The sequence below is a fragment of the Gymnogyps californianus genome, chromosome 3, assembly GCF_018139145.2.
Source record: "Gymnogyps californianus isolate 813 chromosome 3, ASM1813914v2, whole genome shotgun sequence".
Taxonomy (NCBI): domain Eukaryota; kingdom Metazoa; phylum Chordata; class Aves; order Accipitriformes; family Cathartidae; genus Gymnogyps; species Gymnogyps californianus.
The window spans coordinates 95,752,861-95,778,808 of NC_059473.1; the positions used below are offsets into that span (position 1 = coordinate 95,752,861).

A 25,948-nucleotide genomic window follows, 5' to 3' on the forward strand; every position below is an offset into this window, starting at 1 on the left:
TGCCAGTCTGTCCTGCCAACTCTTTTCCAGCTTTTCTTATTATCACTTTATTTTCAGCATTTACATTTTTCAGCTGATGTTATATAATTCTTTTGCTGCAAACACTTAGGCTTAAGTGGCTGCATGGAACAGCTCCTTCCACAGCTACTAGCTAATGGTAGGGCAAACTGCGACTGTGAACTTCAAACATCTCTGAACAAAGCTTGCCAATTACACAGAGAACATACAGTTCCATGTGAAAATTATGACTGGCTTTTTGTAAACATCCTTGGCTCCTCTGTCATGACAGGGACTGTGAATTGTACAAAAGGATCCTGGCTTGACTCCAGGCAATGATGAGACAAACTCTATGGGAGTAGTAAACATCCATTTCAGGAAAATCTATGTAGCTAAAGGGCTATATCTTTGATGACTACTAAGACCGAGTCCCTTTTGCAAGGGAGAATCAGAAATAACTGGTGTTGATAGAGCTATCCTAGTATAAAATTGGTGGAGTGCAAAGAAGAATTAGGTTCAAAATCTGTAAGGGAAAAATGCTAAACAAATTATTGTAAAAAATCCGTATAGACTGCAGAGCAGATGACTGATAGCTGATGGCACATGTGGGGTGCAATTCATCTTACCCTGAAGTAGACACCTGAAATACTTCTGATGGTCTGAGCCCTAAAAGTGCATATTTTTCTGCACTGACAATGAAATATGGCTGGGATAACTAGCTTAGATGCAGAAATCTACATTGCAGATATCTACAATTAGGCAAAGTGAATCCTACACCTAAATGCATTTCCAGAGATGTGGAAGATTAATACACAAACGAGCAACATTTCCCAGCTATGATGGTTTTTTTTCTCTGCCTTCAAAAGCAGTAGCCATGGAGAACTTCCTGGCTGGTTCCACTCCTCCTGTTGCTTTTGCTGGCACCGCAATACACTGCCAAGCAGCACTCTATCAAGACTGTCACTGAACTTCACAAGGCAGTGACAATTGCATAGATACTACTGATAATAACTCAGTGATGCCTGTAACAAATTTTCTGTGCCACTAATCAGTACATTATTCTTTCATAGCTTACTCTGTAAACATGGAGAGATAACTGGTATAAAGAAGTGATACAATTAAATGAATCGTGCATTCAAAATACTGAAGGTGTGTTAAAAAATACTGAGCTCAGTATTTACAGCAAAATGTGATGCTACTGTATAGCTAAGCTTTTATAATTTAAATAGCACATTCCATCATTTCGTATGAAAATACTGGAAATTATATTAATGTTTACCAAGACAACAGCAGCTGCAGGTCCCACGAAAGCATAAAGTAGCCCTCCTTCAAGAGACAGCCAACAGCTGGAAAGAACATTAGAGAAGAACTAACACAAATTAAAAATAAGTATAACGCATTGCCAACAAAGCATTAATAATTGCTATAGCATGACATTCTTCCCATGTATGTTCAGTCCTACATATAGAGATTCATATGCACACACAAAAAAGAATTACTTTGTTGATATGATGATGCAGAGTCGAAAGTTATTTCCATTATCAATTGTTAATGTTTCAAAGGTTTTAATGTGAATTATACATACAGTGAAATGCCTAAAATATATTAAGAGCACAATAGAAAATAAGTTCGCAGATCTTTCTTGAATCTCCTCTAACCATGTATGATGAGTTAACTGAACAGGACTCAGGTATGCCAGGTAGGTATCTAGAAACATTTTGAGCTTACAATGTCTGACAGTTCTATACTTAAAGCAATGAAAGGTCAAGTACCTGTAACGTAGAACTTCAGAAAAAACAGGTTTCTACATATCTTCTCTTATGTCACTTAGTAATTGCTATTAGAACTACATCTTACAGACAATATTCCTATTAAAGAAAAATCATATATGGTCTAACTGTTCTGTATTCTCTGGAATATTTTGCAAACAATTTAAATGTATATTTTAAAGCATCTGAAAACTGTATTTTCTGGTGAGCTACTAATCTTGCAGAGTTTGTCATACTGCATCAGGGCTTTCACTGAAAACCATCAGATTTCCAAACACAGAGCGCTTACAGAATCAAATTCTAAATATTTGACACAACATGATGTAAAGCTTTCCATATCTGCAAAAGATAGGAGCTTCACACACTGAAGTAAATGCAGCTGTGCTATTTTCCAAGTGATTACACATTCAAAGAACTGCATGTTTATTTGAATGCATGATCACACCTACATATAACAAAACTCAAGTATATGCATTCAAATAATTTACTTGGATCTCACAGCCAGAAACATTCACAGCAGAATCATACATATCTTCTTTATTTTCCAGTACTGTTTTTGTACTTTTGAAAACCAAGTAAATTAAATGCAAGCACGTCATAATATTAATGGTCTGTTATGGCTGGAATTCTAACTGCAAAGAATAAGTGTTTCCTAGTGCAATGAAGTAATGTGAAATCTGCTACATGAACCCAACTTCATCAGTGTGCTAAATTCTGGAATAATAAATTGATGCAATTAGTTCATATCTGCTTCACTGTTAAAAAGGTAATACATGTCAGGCTGTTCTACCTCCTACCTCAAAAACCAACTACAACAATAATGTTCAATTTATTTTTGTAATGTCAAAGAAAAATGCTTTCAAAATTTTCTGCAATTTTTCTTGCTATTTTTCCAAAAGCTAGGTTATTTATTGTGAGAGACTGAGAACATGGGCTTCTGAGAGGGGGGAATATATTCACAGTGCATTTCCCTACCAGTATGAACTTTCAAACTTAGTGAAGATGACCACTGCATAACTAAGACATGTAATTAAAATTTTCATGTTTATTGGGAGATAGAAACATCAGTTCATAAAAATTGTTGATGTATTGTATTTGAAACATAATTTCAGTTACCTGTGCTGAAAAAAAGGGTCAACAATTTTTTTTGAAATAAAAAGAAAACAGTTTCTACCACAAAAACTTTAAGACCAAGGGAGAATTGTTCCCTCCCTTTCCCATACCGTCAAGTAAAAAGGCTGTTCAAAAGAATGACTTCCATTTAGAGGCAGAGTTGGATGAAAATGTAGAAGTTGTCTTCTTTACACAATCTGGATTTTCAACAATATGTGATGTGATTATTGCAATGTATTTAATATCTGCCAGTTGGTTAATCTGAAATGCACTTTTTCCCAATTGTTTTCTGTTGAAAACTTTCTGAAGACAGATTCTCAGGTGCCGCCTTATACTGTAAGGCAATTGCTGTCATTTTTTAAACTATTTTTTCCTTCTTCTCTTCTTTTTCTTTGCTCTGATAGCTTTTTTCTATGCTTTATAGTTGTTTTTATTTTGTTCTCCTATTTTGTCTTCTTTCTCCCTGATCTCTACATAGCAGAAAGCCATATAAATTGATTAGTATTAAGAGCCTCCACTGGTGGTTTTATGGGACCATGTTACACGGTCATAAAATTCTGCTGGGCAATGAAGTATCTGTAGGCTTGCTCCTATGTCCTGTACATTTTGTGAGCTATTTGATGCTCTCCAGGAGAATGGTTCCTTCTCTTAGGAGAACATGACTATGACAGAATTTTAATTTTTGCTGATGTAACAAATTCCTGGAAGTTATCTACACTGCTCATTAATATATAGCACTGTATGTAAACATGAGTAGGTCATGCAGGTTTATTAACTATGACTTGTAGTAGTGGTGCTTTCATAGCTCTGATCATCTAAAGAGAGATAGCAACAATATTTATTAGACTCACAGAAATAGTTGGAAAAAACAATCAAGCTTTCAGAGACACAAATATTTCTCAGATATCCTGAAATATCTAAAAGCTTGTCACTGTGTTTTTTATTATTTTTAGGAAATCCCTTCAGCTTCTGTATCTGTATCAGTACAAGTGTCTGTGTGAAATAGTTTTCATACATAGTTTTAAATGTACAGTAATATAACTGTCTAATAATTAGGGCTGAAAGAAAAAGATAGAAATCAAAGACTGTTGATCACAGAATTGGTTGAATGTGAACAATTCAAGCTACTCCCATCAGTCAAATACCCTATGAAACTGAGATCTGCTTCAAAGATCCTTGGGCCTTCTCCCTTTTGGTCATTCTCTTCATGTGTGGGACTATGGGACTGGAATCAGTTCCTTCATTTTCACTCTTAATTTTCTCCATTTGGAACCGTCATTTTCAAAAACAGCATCTTATACACCAGGAATAGTTTGCAACAGGGTGCATTTGTGATGGCAGCATGTGTGTAACTGATTGCAGCCAAACAGGCCAAATATAGTGTAAGCAGTTAAAAAATTTACACAAGTGCTCTACTTACGGGAGGAGGAGCAGGACAGGAGCTCTGCTTTTACACCTCCCAGCAGTTGTTATGGGACACAATTCTTTGCTGGCTTCTACAGTGGGACAGCACATCAGCTGGTGATGGAGGAGGAATCTCCGTTCCCTGCATTCCCTGTTTTCCTTATATTATTCTGATGTCAAATGCCAAGAAAATGTGTTTGCAAATGCGATGAGAAAGCTGCATTATGGTTCTGTTTGTCCCTTGTACACTTCCTTTTGTGCTTTTGTCCCACGGTACTGTGTCAACTGAATTTGGATCCTGGGAGAGGAGCTGTTACATGTACAGAGACCTGCTCTTTTTTACTTTCTAGGTTACCCTTAATGAATGATTTGTTGCTTTGTCTGAATATTTCAGTATATCCTCTTTTAAAAATGCATTCAGCCCAGGAAGGAAGCAGAAAGCAACACTAACTAAAGCAAGTAGTCACACATGAATAATATCAGTAGAGTAAATGCAATGGGATTGATCTTGCAAGGGACAGAGCTATATCCCCAGTGGGATCTGGACCTTGTAATCTTGCGATTCATAATTCTCACAGCCTAAATGGTTCTTCAGTCCTGGTTCAAGGACCAAATAACAAAAAAGCCAGCAAGATGAGCACATATTAGCTAGAAAAAATGTCGGAGGGGCAGGTTCTTAATATAAACTCCCAAAAGATGGCTAAGACTGTTGTTTCACTAATGATTGCCAGCTATAAGTGCTGTCCTACAGTTAAGCACTTCAGTTAGGTAAGCCATTCCTCATTAAAATAATGCAAGACGCATGTTGTCACAATTTAAAACTAAACTGCTCAGTGGTTAGGGCCGGTATTCAGGAGGAGATTTGTTTTTGAATCCTTACCCACTCAGAGCTGGAATGAGGGCTTGAAGCCTCCACCACCATGTGCCAAGAGGGTGGGACACACAGGGCAGGGAGGGGGAATCCTGATCTCGCTTAGTGATGATGCTAAGGAGAATAATTAAATATTCATTGAAGCGAGGACTTGGCCTAACTCATCCTCATCTCTGATGAATGCCCTCATTACCAGGCTACAGAGTCATATTTCCTCTCTTTCTGTCCAGATGCATACTTAATTTCTTAGGCAACGTGAGGAGAGCTCCAAACAGGATGACTGAAGGAAACACACTCTTGCATACATAACGTATTGGTGGTTGGAGCGTTCTGCTGGCAGGAGGGAGGCTCAGCCCAAGCTCCTTCTTCAGCAGGAGGCAACCGAAGGGCAGCCTCGCTCAGGAGTGAATTTTCCAGGGTGCTAAATACGTGCTAGAACCAGCCAGGTGGCTAAACAGGAACTGTATTAATAAAACGTAATCAAAGTACACAGATCTCCTCTCTGCTGTCTCTCAAGTACAGCTCAGTCCAGGAAATGGGCTGGATCAGGCACTCCAGGAGAGAGGGGATGGATGGGAGAGCTATTTTGAGATTTCTGCGGGGCTTTGGCTCCAAGCAGCTCAGGGGCATTAATGCCGAGGTACATGCTTGGTGGACAGAAACCTGGGTGCCAAAGAGACTCTTGCCAGTATAGTTTTAGACATGTGTAGAGGTTGGCAAAGGCTAGCCATAACATTTACCGTTCTCTTTGGTAAACGTATATAAATGTTAGGTGTCTAAGTGGACTTAATCCTCTGTGTTTCTAAAAGGCTTGCTACTTCAAAACCTCACAAGAAATCCAGGATCCCTGGCACTTTGCTGAGCTCAGTCCAAGACTGGCATTCGATTTCTCTTTGTTCTTTGTGGACCACTCAGTGACTCTTAGGGCAGTTCCAAGTGTGAATGGATACCTGTAGAGCCTTTAGACTATGCTATGTAATTCCTGATGGGTATGACAGTCTAGTTAATTAAAAACATAATTTATCACTTCAGATTGACTTACTAGTGGGCTGTTCCATATCCTTTTGTCTTGGTAAAGCCTATTGATATTGCAACCACTAATGCTGGTAAACCTGAAAAAAAACCAAAACAGTAATAACCATTAGATGCTGAGCAAAATATTGCTGTTCTGCCTGGACAAAAAATGACAGGGCAAGCTAATGCAAAATGGCCAATTTTACATGGAATGAATCATTTAATGAAGCACAATGATATTGCAGGATTTGTTTTTCTGAAGCACTGGGAGGGAGGAGGACACTGTTTTCTGCCCACGGTGTACCACTTTGATGTAGCTAAATTACTGGTACCTTTGACAGGTCTTAAAGTGAACTAAGAAGAGGCTTCATGAATATTCAGTGAATGTTTTTTCTTGTTTTATTTTGATTTCTTGATATTACACTAGTTTGCTGAAAATCTTCTAAAATTTTTTAAAAACATATTTATAAAACAATGCTAAAATATACACCAGGATAGCCTGAGCTTGAGGTAAAGTGGAAAGGCTCCTAACCTAGTTTTCTTTTTAGCAACATGCCATCTACTATCTTTCAGGTTTACTGAAGAAAATGATGATATTCTTGACATTGTCGCTGCATTGACTGTTTCATTCCAATGATTCTGAGGAAATGAATTTTACGGACTTACCCCATCCAAGGCACAGGAAACGTTTCCTTATGAGCCGTGTCCTAATTTTTCCAGTAACAGCCATATATGACTGCCACGCTTCTGTCAAAACCCAACAGAATGAAGCTAAGAAGAAGAAGTGTAAAAATGCGGTGGTTGTGGTGCAGATGCCCTGCAGGGAGCAAAGAGAAGCTCATGCTGAATACTTAGGGACACGCATTTCTCTTTTCAATTCAAAGAGTTGTCATATTTTATCATCTTGACTTTTATCCTTAGCATCAACTCCCTCTTTATGATGTGGTGGCCACAAAGAAAGAGAGAAAGAAAGAGAGATGTTGATGGGAATTAGGCAGAAGAGGTTTTGACTGTTTTCCCAGAGACTGAGTGTGCCGAGCAGGGACAAAGAACTTAAAATAAACCATGCCACCAGATTTTAATCTACACATTTACTTTGACCAGGGATCATCATAAAGCCGTTGTGGTAAGCAAGTTACAAAGTTACTGATTATAAAATCTCACAGAGCTGAATAAAGAAAATGTGGGGATACAAATGCTCCTAATTGCTAGTTAAATTTTCTTTCCCTCCATGCAGAAAGATTCTGACTGTAAATCTGAATTTTAGGCTATAGATTAAGTTTTATTTATTTGATTTTTTAGTTAATTCTTATACAATGTTAACCTATGGGAATATACTGCCTGAGATCTTTTTAGTTAGGTTTAAGTATCATAACCTTAACAATTACCCTGGATATTGTTTTTGTGGGTGTCAGTCATTTGTCATCTGAAAAGTATTTTGAGCACATGCAATCAGCTTTCTTTTGTCACTGTAGCCCTTAATTAAACTTGACATTGTAGCTTATATAAATGAACTTCTTGGCATAAATGATGACCTACCCTCAACTGTGTTGCTTAAAATGCCAGTTGCAGGCTATAAAATTCAGTGTGCATTGTACCCCAGAACCAAACCCACACCAGTAATGTTGAGAATATCCTTATCACAATTCATCCTTATCACAATTTGAAGTGTCAAAATTATATCAAGGTTAAAAAAAAAAAAAATTCACACATCCAATACTAACAATGCAAGATCATAGTTGAGAAATGTAGATATTATTTTTATGATTATTTCTTTATGCAGCATATACATCTAATAGCTATCTTACACACATGTAATAAAAGGCTAGTCAATTTTTTTACTAAAATCCCAGTTCAGCAAAATATTTAGGGAGAAAATATGCAAGTTCCTAATTAGATATAGATGCTTGCATATATCGTTGAATCGAGGCTGGTAGCTACAAAAATTTGGGAAGGGTAAGATAGATATGACATGTTTTTTATGTATGACTTGTTTTTTAGCTCATTTTATATTCCTAATTACATTCAGTTCTTTTTGTTTTGAATTTTTTATTGTGTTAATCTTCCCAGATTCTTATCTGAAATCAGTTGTGTTGATTCACTCCAGTAGTTATCTCAAATACGTAGCTGATAGCTGATATCAGCTGATATTAGCATTAGCTGACATCAGCCTCCGAACTTTCAAAAAGTTGTGCACTTGAAGAGTCAAAACTTAATGATTTCCTGCTATGAATTTACAGATGTGACAAAGACTTTGTTTTCTAATCCTGGGTCAAATTGTCTATTTAAATCTGGGGAAAAGGGATTCTATATAATTATATGCAAGAGAACTATTGTTTATTTTTAAAAAGTGAGGAATGTAAACTGGAAAAAAACCAGCAAATCCTGAAAATGCACTAGTCATTCCATCCTAGATTTTGCCATTAATTCTTATGCTTAGATATCCATAAAGTATGTGGATTCATAGAATCTATCCTGCTAAAGCCTGACTGATAGCAGTATTTCCTGTATTTGAAAAATAAATGCGTTTTTAAAATGACAACTGTGCAGTGCAACACACAATAAACATAATAGAAAATACAGAAATGCCCTTTCTTTTACTAGCTGGCTCATATGTTATGAATTCCCACTATGCAGCTTTAATTTGCTTTTCTATCAATGTTTTTGTAAAAGCTAGCATGTTCTGTTGGAACAATAATTTGACAATAAAATGACTTTTGAGGAATAGTACAGAATCTTTTAGGGAGAAACTGCATAGGTAAAACACAGTATTACCCTGAAAAAAATGTGAATATACTATTTCCCTTACAAATAATGCAAATGCAAACAAATCCTGATCTTTTTGATGAAAACATTGTTAACTCTTACTGCTGACTAAGTATAGACTGTAGGATTTAGTTCATAATTTATCCTCTGTATTGAAAGAAAGGTAGATGATGATAATCTGAGACAAATGTGGACATGGCTGCTGCTGTGGAAGAAAGAACTGTGATGAAAATGTTAATGATCATGTTGATCACAAAATGAGAAGACAGAAGCAAGTTTTATTAGAAGTGATCTGTGCTCTAGCTGGAATATATGACTGCTGATTATAACTAACTCTTCTGAATGGCAGACAGGGGTCTTTAATGAACACCGATGGTAAGTCTGTATCACTGATATAACAGCGTATTTGCATCACATACTATCGGAAATATGCAAATCAGCATCAAAACATCACCTAACAACCATTGTGGGATTGTGATGACAGAATCATGTGCAGGCAGTGCTTGAAGTGAATTCAGCCTCCCTCTTTCCCAGCCAGAGAAGCAGTTCTGGGAAATGAAACTCCTGTCTCCCAGGTATAGCCATGGGCTCAGCACAGCTGACCAATACCCCCCCGGAAATCTGGCTTTTATGTACTTCTGTATTCTTCCCCTTTAACAATGGGGGAAGAATAAACAAACAATGCTGTTCTGTCTGGGAAAGTGCTATATCTGGGAAGCCTATTTCCAAATAGGAACAAAAATTCATTTTCACCAAAGACTGTTATTAAATGGGGCATTGAATGTCTCTAGCCAGGGAGCCGTAATTTTAGCAAGTACTTTATTAGTACTCTTTTCTTTCTCACCAGGTCATGGACTACTCCCAGTCTCTCCTTCTCTCTCCTCTTCTCCCTTGCCAAGGGACCACCACCTCCCCTGACCTTGCTGCACATGCAGCAGCATCACTAAAACCTTGTGGCCCATGACGCACAGAAAGCCGCAGTATGTCAACCTGTCTGCACCAAGAGATAGTGGTACGCATCTTCCCCATTGCTTTAGGAGGAGATGTTTCTTATTTGTTTCTAATTCTAGTTTATTAAAACTCACTGAATTAATTACCTGTGCTGAGGACCTGTCAACTTGCAACAAAATGAATTTTAACAGCCTAATTTATTCACTATTTCTTCAAGCTTCTGAAATTAAGTCAACTCTGTTACTCTAACCTCCTCTTCCTCCCATTGCTGTTGTTCTCAGCTCCCCATATTTAATTCTAATTACAAGTGAGGGAAGGGAGCTTTTCTGTCCTCAGAATGCACAATTTTGTGAGCTTTAATTGAGCCTCAAGTGTTTAGCTACCTTGAATATCTAAGTAAGACCATTCATCCCTTTTTGATAAACAATATACTATTGAAAACAAGAGCTCACATCAGGTATCAAATTATTTCCTTCTTTCATTCTTGTAAGACACACACTCTGAATGAGGGTACTGAAGCACAGTTGAGAAATGTAAAAAACAGTGGAAATTCAAAGCTACTTATTCTAGTAATTAATATTTTTAATGTAATAATGATGAATAATATAGAGAACATTTATCCATTTTTATGACCTACAAAAAGTAGGTCATAAATGCAACCTTAAAATAATCATTTATCATTATTTTTGGAGCATCTGGTTGTTAGGTCTTTTTTAATAGAACAATTTTTTTTTTAATAGCAGTGTGAACAGATCTTCCACACAAAGACAAAGAGGGTTAAGTAAGGGCACCTGATTCGTCTTGCCCTGAAACACATTCTTTTTCCTTCAACAAACTAGTTGCCTGTCTCTGGGTTCTGATAAATAGTATAAGAATCAAAGCTACTGGAAAATGAACATGAAAAATGAAATCTGTATTGGTGATATTGAAACGAATAGGCCTAAAATCCACTCAGCTGGATAATGTCATGAAGTAGAAAGGAAAACTAGTAGAAAATCATTTAAATAATAAAATTTCCTGGAGATTAAAAAAAATCTTGCCCTTGACTTAGCTCTGAGGAGATAAGCCTAAGGAGATAAATTAAATGGGTGCTAATTTTATTGTTATGAAGTTCTGACCATGCACTGAATACACAAACAAAGAACACTTAAAGACCACGATAAAGAATAAATGAAAGAAAGAACAAACAAAACAAAGAGAATGCAAAGGACGTAGCAAAGAGCAGAAATACAATTTTATGTCAAAACTGGTATATTTTATTGGCTTTTTGTGACTCTCAAGTCCTCAACTATAAAACAGTTTATCTTTTCCTTCTTTAAATTAAAAATATAAATTCATAAAGGAAAATACTGCTTAATATTCTTTATTTGATTTATTATTATTATTTATTTTTAAACTGATTTGCACAATAACAGTACCTTTGTCTCAGGAATGGCAGCCACTGTCAGAATACAGGGATACAGTGTACTGGTCAGATAATATTGAATTCAAGATTAAATAGTAATTTCTAGAGGAAATTGCCATGAAATAGTAGATGGACTTTCAGAGGCTGTGGGACAAAGAAGTAAGGGCTTGTATATCAGGAGTGTTTTTCTGGAGGGGGGACAGATTTTCAATGACAAAAAAATATGGCAAGAAAGGCTGTCTCTTCAGTTGCAAATATATTTGAAACTGTTAGGATCTTAAACGCCTGAGAAATCATAGCTGTAGACTTTCAGGTTTCTCTTCCAGGATCATTAATACTACTGGCACCATAAAGCTTTGAAGGTATCATTTCATTTAAAAAATCCCATTTTTTTGCCAAGCTTGAGTACTGCTAACACCACTTGTTCAAGCACAGAATTCAGGAAATGTGATACCCATATTGAAAACACCACTATAGTGGAAGGAATTGTTCTAAAATAATGTCATTCATATTTTAAACCAACAGCTATGAAACTATTTACTTTAATTAACTTATAGACAAACTTTTAGATCTTCCAAAAATCTTCTCTGGTGTCCTTAAAACTTGAAGGCTCGAGTGGTTTAACTTCATTACATTGTGTTCTGATATCTGACATGATAACCTAAAATAATTAGCATTTGACTTCACGAGCATTTATGTGAAGAGATATGCACAGTTTATTATTATAATGCAGGATTCTATATGCAGTACAAGACAATGTGAACGGTAACCTTTACTTGTATCTTTAGAGCAAGCTAATTTTTTTAGTGCAGCAGCAATTGGTTTTGAGTAGTAATGTGATCTCCCCCACAAAGATAATGAGCAATAACTAAGGACACTCAATTTTTTGTTCTTCTACTCAATCATTTTTGTTTGCCCACAACAAGCAAGATGCCTTTCTAGGTTCTGATAAATAGCTTATAAGCTGACTGTAAATGACCCAGCTGTTTCTGCATTTCCTTTGGTTTAGTTTATGACTACAGTCTCACTATATCATCAACAGCACCACAATGCCACAGGAAGATATTTTCAGTATTAAGATTTGATTTTTTTTTTTTTTGGTATCATGTGCAAATTATCAGAACAGTTGCTAAACTTTGGGGCCACTACATGTGCCCAGTCTCAGAGCACAGTATAATTTGTTCAGCTATTTTGATTTAAGGCTTGTTTGTCGGTCATATCTTGTCTTCTTTTCTGGAGTCTGTCCTCTTGTCTGACAGTATAACCCCAGTGACGGCAGTGCAATGCTGTAAGTGTGACTGAAAGAAAACTTATACTTTAAACTGTAAGTTTTCTCTGCATGTGCACTTTCCAGACACACTTTAAATATGTCTTCTTATTTTCACCTAAAGTTCCTCTAGATGCTTTACCAAAAGATTCAATTCCTGCTCCTCTTTTTCCAATGTTTGCCTCAAAGGTATTTCTGAGAATTACCTCTCTGTGAATAAAGCATTCACAAACTTTATTGACACTTACTTATGAAGGAGATCAGTCAGAATGTCTCCCATTTTTTCCCAGGTGCAGAGTCCAGCAATAGAGGTGCTGTTCATATCTGATCCACAAAAAGTGGACAGAGCCTTCTTTTTAGCTTCTGCCCTTTGCAGTTCTTTTTCTTAAAAGTTCTCCTTTGGTAGTTGTCACCTCTATCACTCATATCAATAACCTCTGCATTTAAATTTGATACTGTATAGTTGTACTTTAACAGTTATTTCTATAAAGAACTGATCATTTTTATCCAAACTAATTCCTCTGCTAACCATTATTCTTCTCCAGACCTTATAATGCACATAGTACAAAATCATTCTGTTAACTAGATGTGAAGGGATAGTGTTCTATTTTTGGGATAGAAAAGAATTCATGGAAGTTACTAGCTGCATTTGCAAACCGTCCTTGCTCTGTCATATGTCAGAATCTGTCTACACCAGTAACAGTAAAGGCATCCTTTATGCACTGGCATGTGATCCATGCTGCTAAATTGTTAGTGAATTCCTTGGCACAGTTTTGACCTGTGCCAACAAATGTTCTCCCAGCTCGGGCCCAGGCACAGATTGAAGGAGAGCCTGGGCCAGGAACCCTGCCTGATGATCAGCTTGCACACAACTATCCTCCTGCCCTGGAGGGCTCAGTTGTAATGGATGCAAGCCGTGTGCTAGTTTGCCTTGGGGCTATAGAAATATTTGTGGCTCATTTTGGTTACTGGTTGGGATAGAGGCAAGTCCAGCTGGATAATTCATAATATGCTCAGCTATTATTAACATATGAGTCAGTAAAATTCATTCTGTGTTGTTTGCAGCATTGTCTGGAGATTGTCAGTGCAATGCACAAGTTTGTAATACGTTAACTCAGAATTGCTTTCTTGGTGGCATGCCTACTGTAAATTGAAAGCCAGTTGGAATAGCGTTCTCATACAGTTTCCTTATGCTCATACTCATTTTAGTCTTCCTCCTGGTTTGGATTTTTATTGCTAGGTTATATTCAAGCAAATGAGCTCAGCACAAGCAATATCGTAGAACAGGTTACTCAGAGGCCATTTAATTTCTTCGATTACAAAACCTGGCAAGGGAAGCTCTTCCCTTTTTGCCTTTGTGCTGTGAATATGTATATTTTTATAGGCAGTCAGGAAATGAAGGAATAGGATCCTCTAATTGTTTACAGGATTAATTCAAAAGTCAGTGGAAAGACTCCAATTAATTTAAGTGGGCTTTATATTGGGCATTACACCTATAGAATAAGGGGTGAAAGGTGCCTGAACAGAGGCTTGTGATCTTGTTTTTTATCCTAAGTGTTTTAAATGTTTACAAAGTATTGGATGAATATTTTTCTGGCAAGTGAATATGGCCTACTTCACATCATGAACTTACTCTGTTGGCTTTGATGTTAAACACTTTAAACAAGGTAAATGTCAACTCTGTCAGGACAAAATAACATTGTATTTTAACTATGTCCTCACATGAATGTGTTGTGAAGCTTGTGAAGCTCGTGAAGCTCAGAACATCAGGTTTTCAGGCAGACATAAAAGACAATAAGAAGCCCTTTACAACTCTGAAGCATAAAATCAATTTAAATACAAGTTTTTCAACTTCTTCCTGACTAATTAATCTCAAATTGCTATCACTGCGTTGTAATAGTGAAGTTTCACTTTGCCAGAGAACACCCTTTCCTAGTTCTCTTCTTTTTCCTGTACTTGGTATTTTATTTTTCTGAAAAATCAACCCTTTTGAGTGTGAAGTGATCATGCTCAGTTCAAGTAAAAAAGTGGAAATCAGTGGCATGTTCGTTAAAACAACTTCTTCATTACTGAGCTATTGAGGAATGACAATTAAAAAATTAAATTGAAGGTGATGCTATCCTGAAAAATTACTCTATAAAAATAGCTTTGTGAGGTTTTGCATTACCAAAGCTGAAAGATTTCTTATTTAAAGATGGATAAAATACAGATTTGTGGATAAAATATAGATTTGGTTTTTGAATTGATGGGCAAGCAATATCAACGTGGTGTCTGAAAACCATTGAAAAACTGAAGTTCTTATGTTCTTGCTCATCATTGAGGGTAACAGTATTATAGAAGCAGAACTGAGGGTGCAGTGTGAACATAAGGGACTGGACTGATATCGATGAAAGTGTAATTTGGCCTGAAAAGTCTCTGTAACTGGCTGTGACTCATAGGAAAGACGAGAATGCACGCTGGCTGTCAGTGGTTCTACTGGGCTGTCAGAAACAATTCTATTTACTTGGGAACTATGCAAATTAAGGTGGAGATTATGGATAAATAATAAACAGGCTTCACTGATGTTATTACAATTTGGTTTTCAGGACAGTTGTTTTTCAGGAACTGTTTTTAGACTCTGAAAATTCCATATTGGTTTTATGTTAAAATATGGAATGTGCAGTGTGCTCCCTTAAATGAAGACAAATGCTCTTGGCAGGTTTGAAGAGATATAATGAGACAACTGCATTAACAATGAAGGAAAAGCTGTTTGGCTATAACACACAACAACGGGCTATATGTTCATTTCAACTTATTACACAAAGATACCCAGATTTTTAGCTCTCTTTTTGGGTTGTTGCAAGTAGAAATATATGGTTGCATTAGCATACTAATGGCTATACCTGTTTGGAGAAGAACAAAGGATACAAGAGTCAACAGTCAATTAGTGATGAGCAACCCATGTGAGAGTATTCCAAAGGTCCTGAGTCTTCCTAGCTTTAATTTATTTAAAAGTTCACTGTGGGGGCTGCGTGAGTAGCTAGGGGCAATGAGCCAGGACTGATAATGAAGGGGTGGCTGAGCTAAGCACAAGGGTTACACATTAGTCAGCAATGACTGCAGCTAAAGAAAAGAGTAGTTCAGAGCACAGCTGAGAGGGAGTTCCCTACTGAGTTCTGAGAAAAAGAGAAGGAAGTGTCTGGGCACTGACAAAGGCGAGGAATTGAAGGAGCTTCCTTGAAGAGATGGCATAACGTAAGAGGGTAACAGGATGGACACTGATATGTTCAAGACAGTGGAGCCTGATATGTGAGACTTCAAATTCCTATAGAAAGATCCAAGTGCAGCCAGTGCAAACTGATGTCCTGATGGAAAAATCACTAGGAAAAGCCCTGACTGGGTAGATAGAAAATAATGCCTTGTGTTGCCCCTCAATTCGACACGGGTAAAAACCTGTTGTCAAAGAATTTTTTCTTTTAGGAAAATGTGATTGTCACTTGACTATCTCTCCTCTTAAGCCAGATCATGTTTGCTCTATTTTAAATTTTGATCTCATTTACTAACAATAAAATTGCTGTAATTTTAGGGAGTTTCTACAGCAATCAAAATGATGACTAGAATGAGAAGTTCAACAACAAAGCCTGCGGTTGCCTTTCACTGTGATGATTATAATCCTGCCGTATGAAAACAGTCCATCTTCTTGTCTGGGATATTGGTGTCAGCAAATATTCCTTCTCTGCATAACAGTAAGAGTTCCATCTCTTTACACTATTGACTGAAACCATTGAAGCAATAGCTTTGCAATGCTGTTACATTACCATATGTCACCTACCCTTATTCTTTTTATGCTTATTTTTTAATCACAGTTGTATGCATAGGTCTTAAAAAGTCTTCATATAAGAATAATGATAATAGGAAAAGGATGATTTTGCCCCTAAGAGCACCCTCAGTTTCAAGCATGCCCAGTTTTCCTCAAAGCACAGTGCCTTTTAGGATTAGCAGTGTGGAGACAGTGAGAAATGGTCCCTTTTGAGAGAAGTAGTTTAAGACCAAAATACAAATAATCCAGGAAAGGGAGATAGTATCTACAATTACTGTGGTCATCCAAAGTCTTCTCATACCACTGTCCTGGTTTTGGCTGGGATAGTGTTAATTTTCTTCCTAGTAGCTGGTATAGTGTTATGTTTTGGATTCAGTAGGAAAATAATGTTGATAACACACTGATGTTTTTAGTTGTTGCTAAGTAGTGTTTATAATGAGTCAAGGATTTTTCAGCTTCTTGTGCCCAGCCAGCAAGAAGGCTGGAGGGGCACAAGAAGTTGGGAGGGGACACCGCCAGGACAGTTAACCCAAACTGGCCAAAGGGATATTCCATACCATATGACATCATGTCCAGTACATAAACTGGGGGGGAGCTGGCTGGGAGGGGTGGATCGCTGCTCGAGAACTAACTGGGCATTGGTTGGCAAGTGGTGAGCAATTGCATTGTACATCACTTGTTTTGTATATTCTAATTCTTTTAGTATTATTATTGTCGTATTATTATTATTATTATCGTTATCATTATTTTTCCTTCCTTTCTCTCCTATTAAACTGTCTTTATCTCAACCCACAAGGGTTTTTTTTCTGATTCTCTCCCCCATCCCACTGGGTGGGGGGAGTGAGCAAGCAGTTGTGTGGTGCTTAGTTTCCGGCTGGGGTTAAACCAAGACAACCACAGAACTTCAGTTTATTTTTCAAAAATAACTGATAAAGTAAATTTTTTAAAGATACATTATGGCTACATCTATTTGTACTTGCAAACAAAATGGGTTAGAAAGCATTCACTCATCCTGTGGCCAGCTGGAATGATACAGCAAATGTCTATATTAGTAAATTTCTTTGTACTCCAGAATAAGGTGGCCACATCCAAACAGCCTGCTGTCACTGGTCCCTTGCCAATTCCAACTCTCTTGAACTCAAGGCATTGACAGGGATAATGCTAGTTAGCGTGGGACAAAATTGTGCCAGGAGGCATGCTAATGCTTCCAGAGTATGGATGACTTCATGCCAATGCTTGGGGTCATGCCCACATACAGAGGCATGTAGAACATTTTGGCTTTGTTCTCTTCTCCAGTAAGACATGTGGTGGATTTGAGCAAATGTGGTGGTCTGACCTTGGCCAGCAGCTAAGCACCCGCCTAATTGCTTGCTCACTCCCCCCAGCAAGATAGGGAGAGAATCAGAAGAGCAAAAGTGAGAAAAACTTGTGGGTCAAGATAAAGACAGTTCAATAAGTGAAGGAAAAAAAACCTGCACCAAGTGATGCAAAGGCAATCACTCACCACCTCCCACCAGCAGGCTGTTGCCCAGCCAGTCTCCAAGCAACAGCTACCTTGGAAAGACTACCCCCAGTTGTATTGCTGAGCACGTTGTCATATGGTATGGGATATTCCTTGCGTCAGCTGGGTTCGGCTGTCCCAGCTGTGTCCCCTCCCAACTTCTTGCCCACCCCCAGCCTACTTGCTGGCAGGGCGGCTGAGAAACGTAGAAGCCTTCACGCTGTGCAATCACTGCTCAGCAATAGCTAAAACATCAGCGTTAGCAACACTGTTTTAGTCACAAATCCAAACCACAGCACCATACGGGCTCCTGTGAAGAAAATGAACTCCATCGCAGCCAGACGCCGTACAGGAACCTAACACTGAACCCAAGTGGAGTGTGTGTGTGTGTGTGTGTGTGCGTGCCTATGAAGAGAGGAGAACAGAGGCTTTTGAATCAAACAGTGTTCATATAAAGTATAGACATAAACACATAGGCACTTTTTAAAAAAATGATGTAAATGCATCTGAAAGTGCATGGGATACATATGTGTACAGATATGGGCTACCAGTTTTTACTGTTTCATTTAATTGAAAACTTGAATTTTTTTTTCAGAAATATGTAGTCTCTCCCTGTAGTATTAGAATGAGAGCACACATTGTCACACTAGAAAAGCAAGTGGAGATAAAAAGAATGAGCCTTGGACCATTTTGCACTGCAAAGCAAAATTTTCAGCAGATAGAAGACAGAGGAGATTGCTTTACATCTCTATATCAGATCCTGTCAAGCTGTGTACCTGAGAGTGAACATGGAGTGAGGGGTGAAGAACAGAATCTCCAGTCTGGGCAACTGACAGTGCCCTAGTTCATGTACGACACAGTCAACGCAAACTTATTATACAAGAGCATCATGAATCACATTAATTCCTCTTATGGTCATGATATTAATTTGTAATGCTTTTAATGCATTAGCCATGGGTTGTTTCAGAGGCCATCCATCTCTTTCTTCACTTCATGTAGAGACCCATGTAATGGCTATGAAGCTGCCTCATCTACAGGATGAAATTTCAGCTGGAAGAAAGAAATTACTAATGGAGGGCTTTATTTTACAGAAAACATAGCTAAAGAAATTAGGCTATAAATTAGAGTCCCTCTAAATACAGGAGAGGGAAAACATTGAGTAATTATGGGTTTTTAATGACATTAATGAAATCTCAACGATATTCACATGGAAAAAAGATTGTGTAGCAATGGATGCATGTGCACACTGAGGAATTCAAAGGGGACAGTTCCTCAGAATACTTTGCATCTCTGTCTGACCATCAGTTCTGGTCATTGTATACCATGGTTACTGGCATGATGGGTCATTAGATAATTTACAGAAGTTGAAAGAAAAAAGCAACGGTATCCACAACCAGAGAAAAGAAGAGGTTGTGACCACAGATGTATATGGAAGATTGACAAAGAATGGGAAGGAGAACAATAGGTAAAAAAGTCAACTTCTCCACTCAGTCAATATTTTGACATTAGCTTCCATTCATCGCTTGCACAAGAAAGCAAAATGTCAAGATTTTTTTTTTTATAAAAAGTGAAACCACTTATGCTGCTTATACCTTTGCGTTGTCTTCCAGCAAGGAGGAAATTCTGTGAGGTATCATATTCATTCAGTTCTCTTTATCTGCTATGTTAAACCATCAGGATAAAAGCTTTGCGACAATGACAAAATAATATTTATGACAAAGCAGTGTGGAACCTTTCACAGTGATTTCTTTAGTGTGATTATAAAAATTTGTAAAGTTGTGATTATTAAAGAGGAACACCATAACAACCTGTGTGTTTTAAAGGAGCAAAGAATGAAATGGTTTTGTAGAGGGATCAGATGCAGCAGGAGGAGTTATAACTAGTAATAGCTCCTCTAGCATATTACTTCAAGCCAGATTTCTTGATTAAGGAGAATAGCAGTCTTTCTATTGGCCCTGGCTTTCTTGCCTGTATTCCACTTCCCTCTGTTTCTTCCCATGGACCCACAGAAAAGGGTTAGCTGAGTTAGACCATACTTGGCATATAAGGTGAGGTGAATCCACTCCTGTCAATGCAATCTGGAGGAGGAGCTGGGACACCATGACTATTTGGATAGCACTGATTCCTCACAGATGTCAGCGAGCACAAGGTTCTTCCTCCTATGTGCTCTAAATATATTCTTCCTACGGGAGTCACTATAAGGAGTCTTGTTAGGACCCCAAAACTCTCTGCAAGGCCTCATATCTACTGGTTTCACCTTTGCTTAACTGCTAGGGAATCTAAGAACATGAACCTCCTGCTGGAGAAAAGAAGGGTTTCCAAATAAGGAAGGAAAAATTTTGTGGAGGGACACTGGAAAGAGTGCACAGAGATTTCAGCAGGATAAACTACAGAGAGAACTAGTGTCTAGCAACATGACAGCTTTCTCCAGTAGCTGGGCTTTAGCTATGCTCTTAGATAATGCTTGCCAAGGAATTTGAAGAGCTTCCCATTAAAGATGCCTACAGCAGTAGAAGAGTTACAGTGTCTCAGAGTTTGCTATTCCAGGGAGAAGAAGGGCACCAGAAAGTCTGCAGAAGGTCATGTCAATTCTGAGCTGTGGACATATAAGCAGCAACAAGAGGAAGCAGGCAGTGTACAAAGTCCCCATTATGAACACTTGTTTAAAATGTACTTTATTCTTGTATCTGTGTATTTTTCGTATTAGAGAAGATGGTCTGAGATTCCCATATTTATTTGGACTAGTTATTTTTCTGCTCCATTCATAACAGAACAGTGGCCATTTGCACCTGCACAGGAAAGAGATTAACACTTCGTAAGAAGGTAATTTGTATTCCCTAACGAAGTGTGTGAGATCATTGTATGAATGAACATATATTTTACCAAAGAGAGGATGGACTTAAATAAAACTACATCTTTGTTGCTATGGTCTAGTGTTTTGAATTGTATCTGCTCTGTGCCTGACTATCCTCGAAAGAGAAGCCCTCAGGGCTCTCCCTCAGTGTTGGTACAGAGCTGAGCACTCCAGGACACCTGATAAACACGATTGCTAATAACGTAATCACTCAGGGCGATGCCTTGACAGAAGTTTAATTCTAGTAGTGTCTTTACCCCAGGAGATTTAATACAGCTTTGGGGTTAAGTACAGCAGTGAAAGCCAGGTAGGAAAAGAGCAACTGCATTCCTTGAAGGCTTGTTTTATATATTAGTCAAAGGGCAAACAGAACTGCTCAGTTTACAAAACTGCTAGTTTATCTTCACCCCACATATCAGAAGAAGGACTGATTTTGCAGTGCTACTTACCCAAATCTATCATTGCTTAATAAATTACTCATGTGTTTCTGACTGCCTTTTGTCATCGATTTTAGCCCTAGTCAGCTTTAAGTGTGCTGCTATTTCCTGGTTCTTTCCTTCATTAATATTACCTTCTCAATCCATGCTAGGCACACAGTTTCTAAAGATAAATTGTTTTCAGCCCTTGAAGGGGGTGAAATGCTGTGACGGCTTTATGGTAGGTGCTTGCTACTAATTACTTTAGAACTACTGTTGAATCAACTTCAGCCGGATAAGGTGAATATTTTGTGGCTTTTTTCCCCCTCTCTCTCCCTCTCCTCTAAATAACTTTGCTATTTTTAGCCATTAAAAATCGTTTTTAAGAATATTTTTGACTATTTTACTCTACATTCACTTGGCCAATTGTAAGACAGCTTTCTGTCTATATGTGGCACAAAAACATTGGTTGATATTACTAATGGATTTTTAAAAAAAAATTTTCTGGTGAGAACACTCATTTTAATTACTCAATTGATCTCAATAAACTGTCACCATATATATTTCAAAACTTCCTCTTACAGTTCCTTATTCTAAATCACAAACCATCTAATATTAAATTTTCAATTAAAGAAATTGCAGGGTTTATAATATTTGTAAGAAAATCGCTGGTGCTTAAAAATATAAGCACATTCTGATGAAGCTGAAATGATGACACTTTGGCTTGTATCACAGCACTCTGGTTTTTGCATGAAACATAACAGCCAACAGGATGCAGCAGATCATCTGTAATTTTGTCTGAGTGTTGGATACACATGAATCAGTCTCATCTGTGGTGCTTTTTAAAATTTACTTCCAGTTATTGTGAGGGACTGTAAAGACAAACAACTCTGCTTAGGATACAAATAATGTGATTTGCATTCAAATAAAATTTTAAGTGTTAGAACTAGGATGCTCAACATATTACTTTATTTTTATGTCATTGATACATCACAAAACTGTAATGTGGAACTCACTGCTTTAGGACTTGAAGGTAGCCAAAGAGAGAAATGAGTTTAAAACGGATTAGAGAATAGGCTGACTGCTGGATGCTTTGGATGCAGTCCTGGCTCAGAAAATCTTTAAATTGCTGACTGCAAAAAGTCAGGAAGACATATCAAAGATAGGATCATTCATTCCCTGTTCCTATACTCTTTGCTATATGTCTGGTTAATCTAGACAGCACAGTGAATAAGACAGATCACTGAGCTGATCCGATACTGCTGTGCTTATATTCTAAATCTGGCAGGTAGCAAAATTATATCATATTATTTTAAAAATCAGGTCAAATCATGAGGGATAAGAATTCTGCCTGTGTGAAGAAAATCCCTTTCATCTGCATAGTTGTGAAGAAGAACAGGCACTCCTCTGCTGGTCTGTTTACACAAAGGTCCAAGATCCTCAGTAAAACTCTTCTGTGCAGGTAGCCCAAACCAGCACCAGCCGCTTTCACTCCTGTACTGCCGAGGAATATCATCCCTACTTCGTTATAGTCATCACTCTTCAGTCTTATCTTTTTTTCCTCCAATAAAGAACATAAGTTTTAGACCTACTGTTCTTACATGAAATACTTTGATTTAATATAACTGAACAGAATTTTATAAAAACAAATTTCCTCTACTTTCATACAGGTTTCTTTTTCTCTGTGAATTTAATGGCCTTTTGAGATAGTCAGTTTTGCAGTTCTCAGCGTACAGTCCTATTTCCTGCTCGTTTGTGGGCATTTTTCATACAGCAACAGAAGAGAGAGGCAAGGATGTAATGAACCAGAAATGTAAACCTTCCAAATAAGGAGAGCTTAGATATAAAGTGTAGTATCAGAAAGCACTTGTTAAGGTACTGAAAATTTGTAAATCTGCTACTACAGTCAGTGAAACTGTTAGCTGGCTGGTTGACCTTGGATAATTTTTTTCTTTTTCTGTCTGTACTTGCCTCCCCCAACTATAAAACAGTAATGATGACACACACACCACTCTCATAAAACACTCAGGCTTGAAGAGGAAAAATTATATATCTATGCATATTTGGAGTAATTGGATTTCAAGTTGAATGTATCTTTCTTTTTTTCTTAGTAACTTTTTCTCAAAGAAAAGGAAAGAAGTTTAGTGGAATGTCTTTGAAATATCTGTTAAAGGGAAAGGTCAAATACAAAGCAAACAACCACCTACTCTTCCAAACTCAATAGATGTTTCTATGTGGACATTATGTTTTATATTTCTATCAATATCTGTCACTCAACAGAATAATGCAAGAAGGGGGAGAGAGAGACAGAGATTTTTTTAAAAATCTAAATAGGCTAAAAAATGTTGCCATAGAGACTGATCCAGACACTATAAAAATAGCTCTATGTATTGTTGATATCGTTATTTTGCTTTCTGGTATTCTACCTGACTGAAGCAGACAGCCTCAGCAAGATGCCCAGAGTCATCAAAAGCAAAGTAGCAAGTCCATGGAGGATCTCCCAGGTTATTTTGAATCTGTGGCTATCCGTAAATTTGTGTTAAATTACTTGATTCAAAATCGAGTAACATAGCTCCTGGAAGCCAGGCCAAGAAATTTGGCTCTTTACAGCCAAATAGTGGCTTCCTGGTAATTATATAAATTCTCTTCTTTTAAAATTAAAAAGAAAAACAGTAAAATCACTCTTCTGTCCCTTCATAATCACTGGAGTCTTTTTTAGGGACAAAGTTGCTGTGCTCTTATTTTAAAATTATTTTGTGTATGTGCTTATGTTTTTTGGTGGTTTTTTTTTTTTTGTGAGTTGAAAAAATAAGTAACATTCTTGAAATTGCTGGCTGGAGACACATATCTCTTATAGTCTTATTACACATTTGTAACCAGTAAAAGCTATCTGGAGGGTTTTTTTTTAGCAATGGGAGTTTAACAAATTGAAGAACAGGACATTAATTTAGGATTAATTTTCTGTTAACAGAAATATTGAGTTTTGCACTCAATTTTGATACAAGAATCATTGCCCAGTCTTTCTTGTATGTGCTAGACAGATTTCTTAGAATTCTACTTTTAAAAATGTATTTCTTTTTATTTCATCTGTAAAATAAGCTTTTAGGAAAGAGATGCCTCAGTCACTGAAATAGACTTCTTCAGAAAAACAATTCTGATATACAAATAAAAAGGAGTAGGAATATTTATGTCTGTAATAAAAAAGCAGAACTGAGACTAATTGCTGCACTGCTTCCCTCTCTTCTTGTGGCTTAACCCCATTAAACAGGACCGTGTGAGCCTTGCACTTGTTTAGTTTATCCTAGCCATTGGACTGGTTCACCTTGGTCTAATCCTATTTTTCTAGTCCCTGGTTTGAAATTGATACGACAGGCATACTTACACATCACTTCTTCCAGAGGTGAGGGATTTTAGACATTTATTTTGTTGTGTTAGCTAAGCAGCTAGAATTAATGGAATTATATCTGCCAAAACATGGTGATAAATTTTAATGAAATAATCTTCCTAGTGCAACTGAAACTGAATGGGCCAGATCTTTGCTCGCTGTGTGCCTTTTTGTACTGGCGAGGGAGTCATTTGCCATAGGAAATTCTAAAGCCATAATACTGACAAACATTTCATCCTCTTTCCCCGTAGTGTTGAGGTTTGGTTGAGTTAGGTTTGCAAGGCTCATAAGGCCCTTGCAGCTGGGCCTGGGTTACAGCTTCCTGCTAGTTATAGATGTGTTTGAGGGCAAAGCTCACCCTGATCAGCAGTTTTTGCCTATTTTGTCTGGGCAACAGACTTATTTTGACTGATATTTCTGGTGTTGGAAAATGCCAGTTTGACCACCAGAAATGAGCTGTGTCTTTACATCCACAGCTGAAGCAGTGGGTTGGGCAGTAGTCTGTGCAGTTGTCCAGAGGAGAGGACTCCAAATTGCAGAAGAGTGAGGACAATAAGCAGAAAGAATATCCTCATTTGAGAATTTTTCAGCTGAAGCTCGAATATTAGGCATCTTTGTTTGCGTGGTCACCCACAGTGACACGAGGAGTGGAAAGAATCATGCTGTCTAAAGGAGGAATAAAGAAAAAGAAAACTTGCGACACTGCTGCAGGGGTGAATTAACAGGGAAAGAGGAACTTCTGAAGGAAACTCAGCTCCAGCTCTCTGCAGTAACGAAGCCAAGATTACAAATGGCTGCGTGATAAAGGCCATTGTGAGGGCCTTGCTCCGTCTAGAGACTTCAGCAGCATCGGCAGCTTGTATAGTTGGCAATATCAGGCAAGCGTTCTGATGTATGCCACAGGTGACATTGCTGAAGACCCTACGTGTCCCTTCCCAGAGTGACAATGGAAGAAAAGGATACAACAAAATACAAGGGAATTTTCGTATTAATAGGCTAGGCAGAAAAATGTTAGATTTGACAAGGCCAAACTTATTGGAAGGTTCCAGGAGCAAGAGAGGGAAAGAAAAAAGCAGCAGCTTTTAGCTGCTGCAGTTCAGTCTTGCTGAACCCTACGAATACAGAATGTTAAAAGCAGACGCTAATAAAAGACAAGATAGCTGATAGCATTGGAGATACTAGTTTGCCAGCACAGCTTTATTTAGACCCAGATCTCACACTACGAAAAGTGAGGTCTCACGAAGACTTAAAAAATAGCAACATGGTTTACATGTTAGCAGTGTAAGAGGGATTTTATCAGGCAATATTGAGGAAAAGAGAAAGTCACAACTGTGAAAGAATCAACTGAAGCCCATCAGGGAAGTTGTGCATTTGTAAGGACATGCAGACAAGAACATGTGCTGTCTGTAGCTCACTGGGCACTAACTTGAATGCCA

At 37.7% G+C, this 25,948-nt stretch overlaps 1 protein-coding gene across 1 annotated transcript in view; it reads right to left on the minus strand.

The window, feature by feature from the left end:
* Positions 1–25,948, minus strand: part of ADGRB3 (adhesion G protein-coupled receptor B3) — a 473,802-nt gene that overhangs the window by 37,794 nt on the left and 410,060 nt on the right. The window contains exons 20-22 of the mRNA XM_050893783.1: positions 6,835–6,985; positions 6,197–6,266; positions 1,277–1,343 (exon numbers count right to left, since the gene is read on the minus strand). Coding sequence (XP_050749740.1) covers positions 1,277–1,343; positions 6,197–6,266; positions 6,835–6,985 — 288 coding nt within the window. The remainder of the gene's footprint in view (positions 1–1,276; positions 1,344–6,196; positions 6,267–6,834; positions 6,986–25,948) is intronic.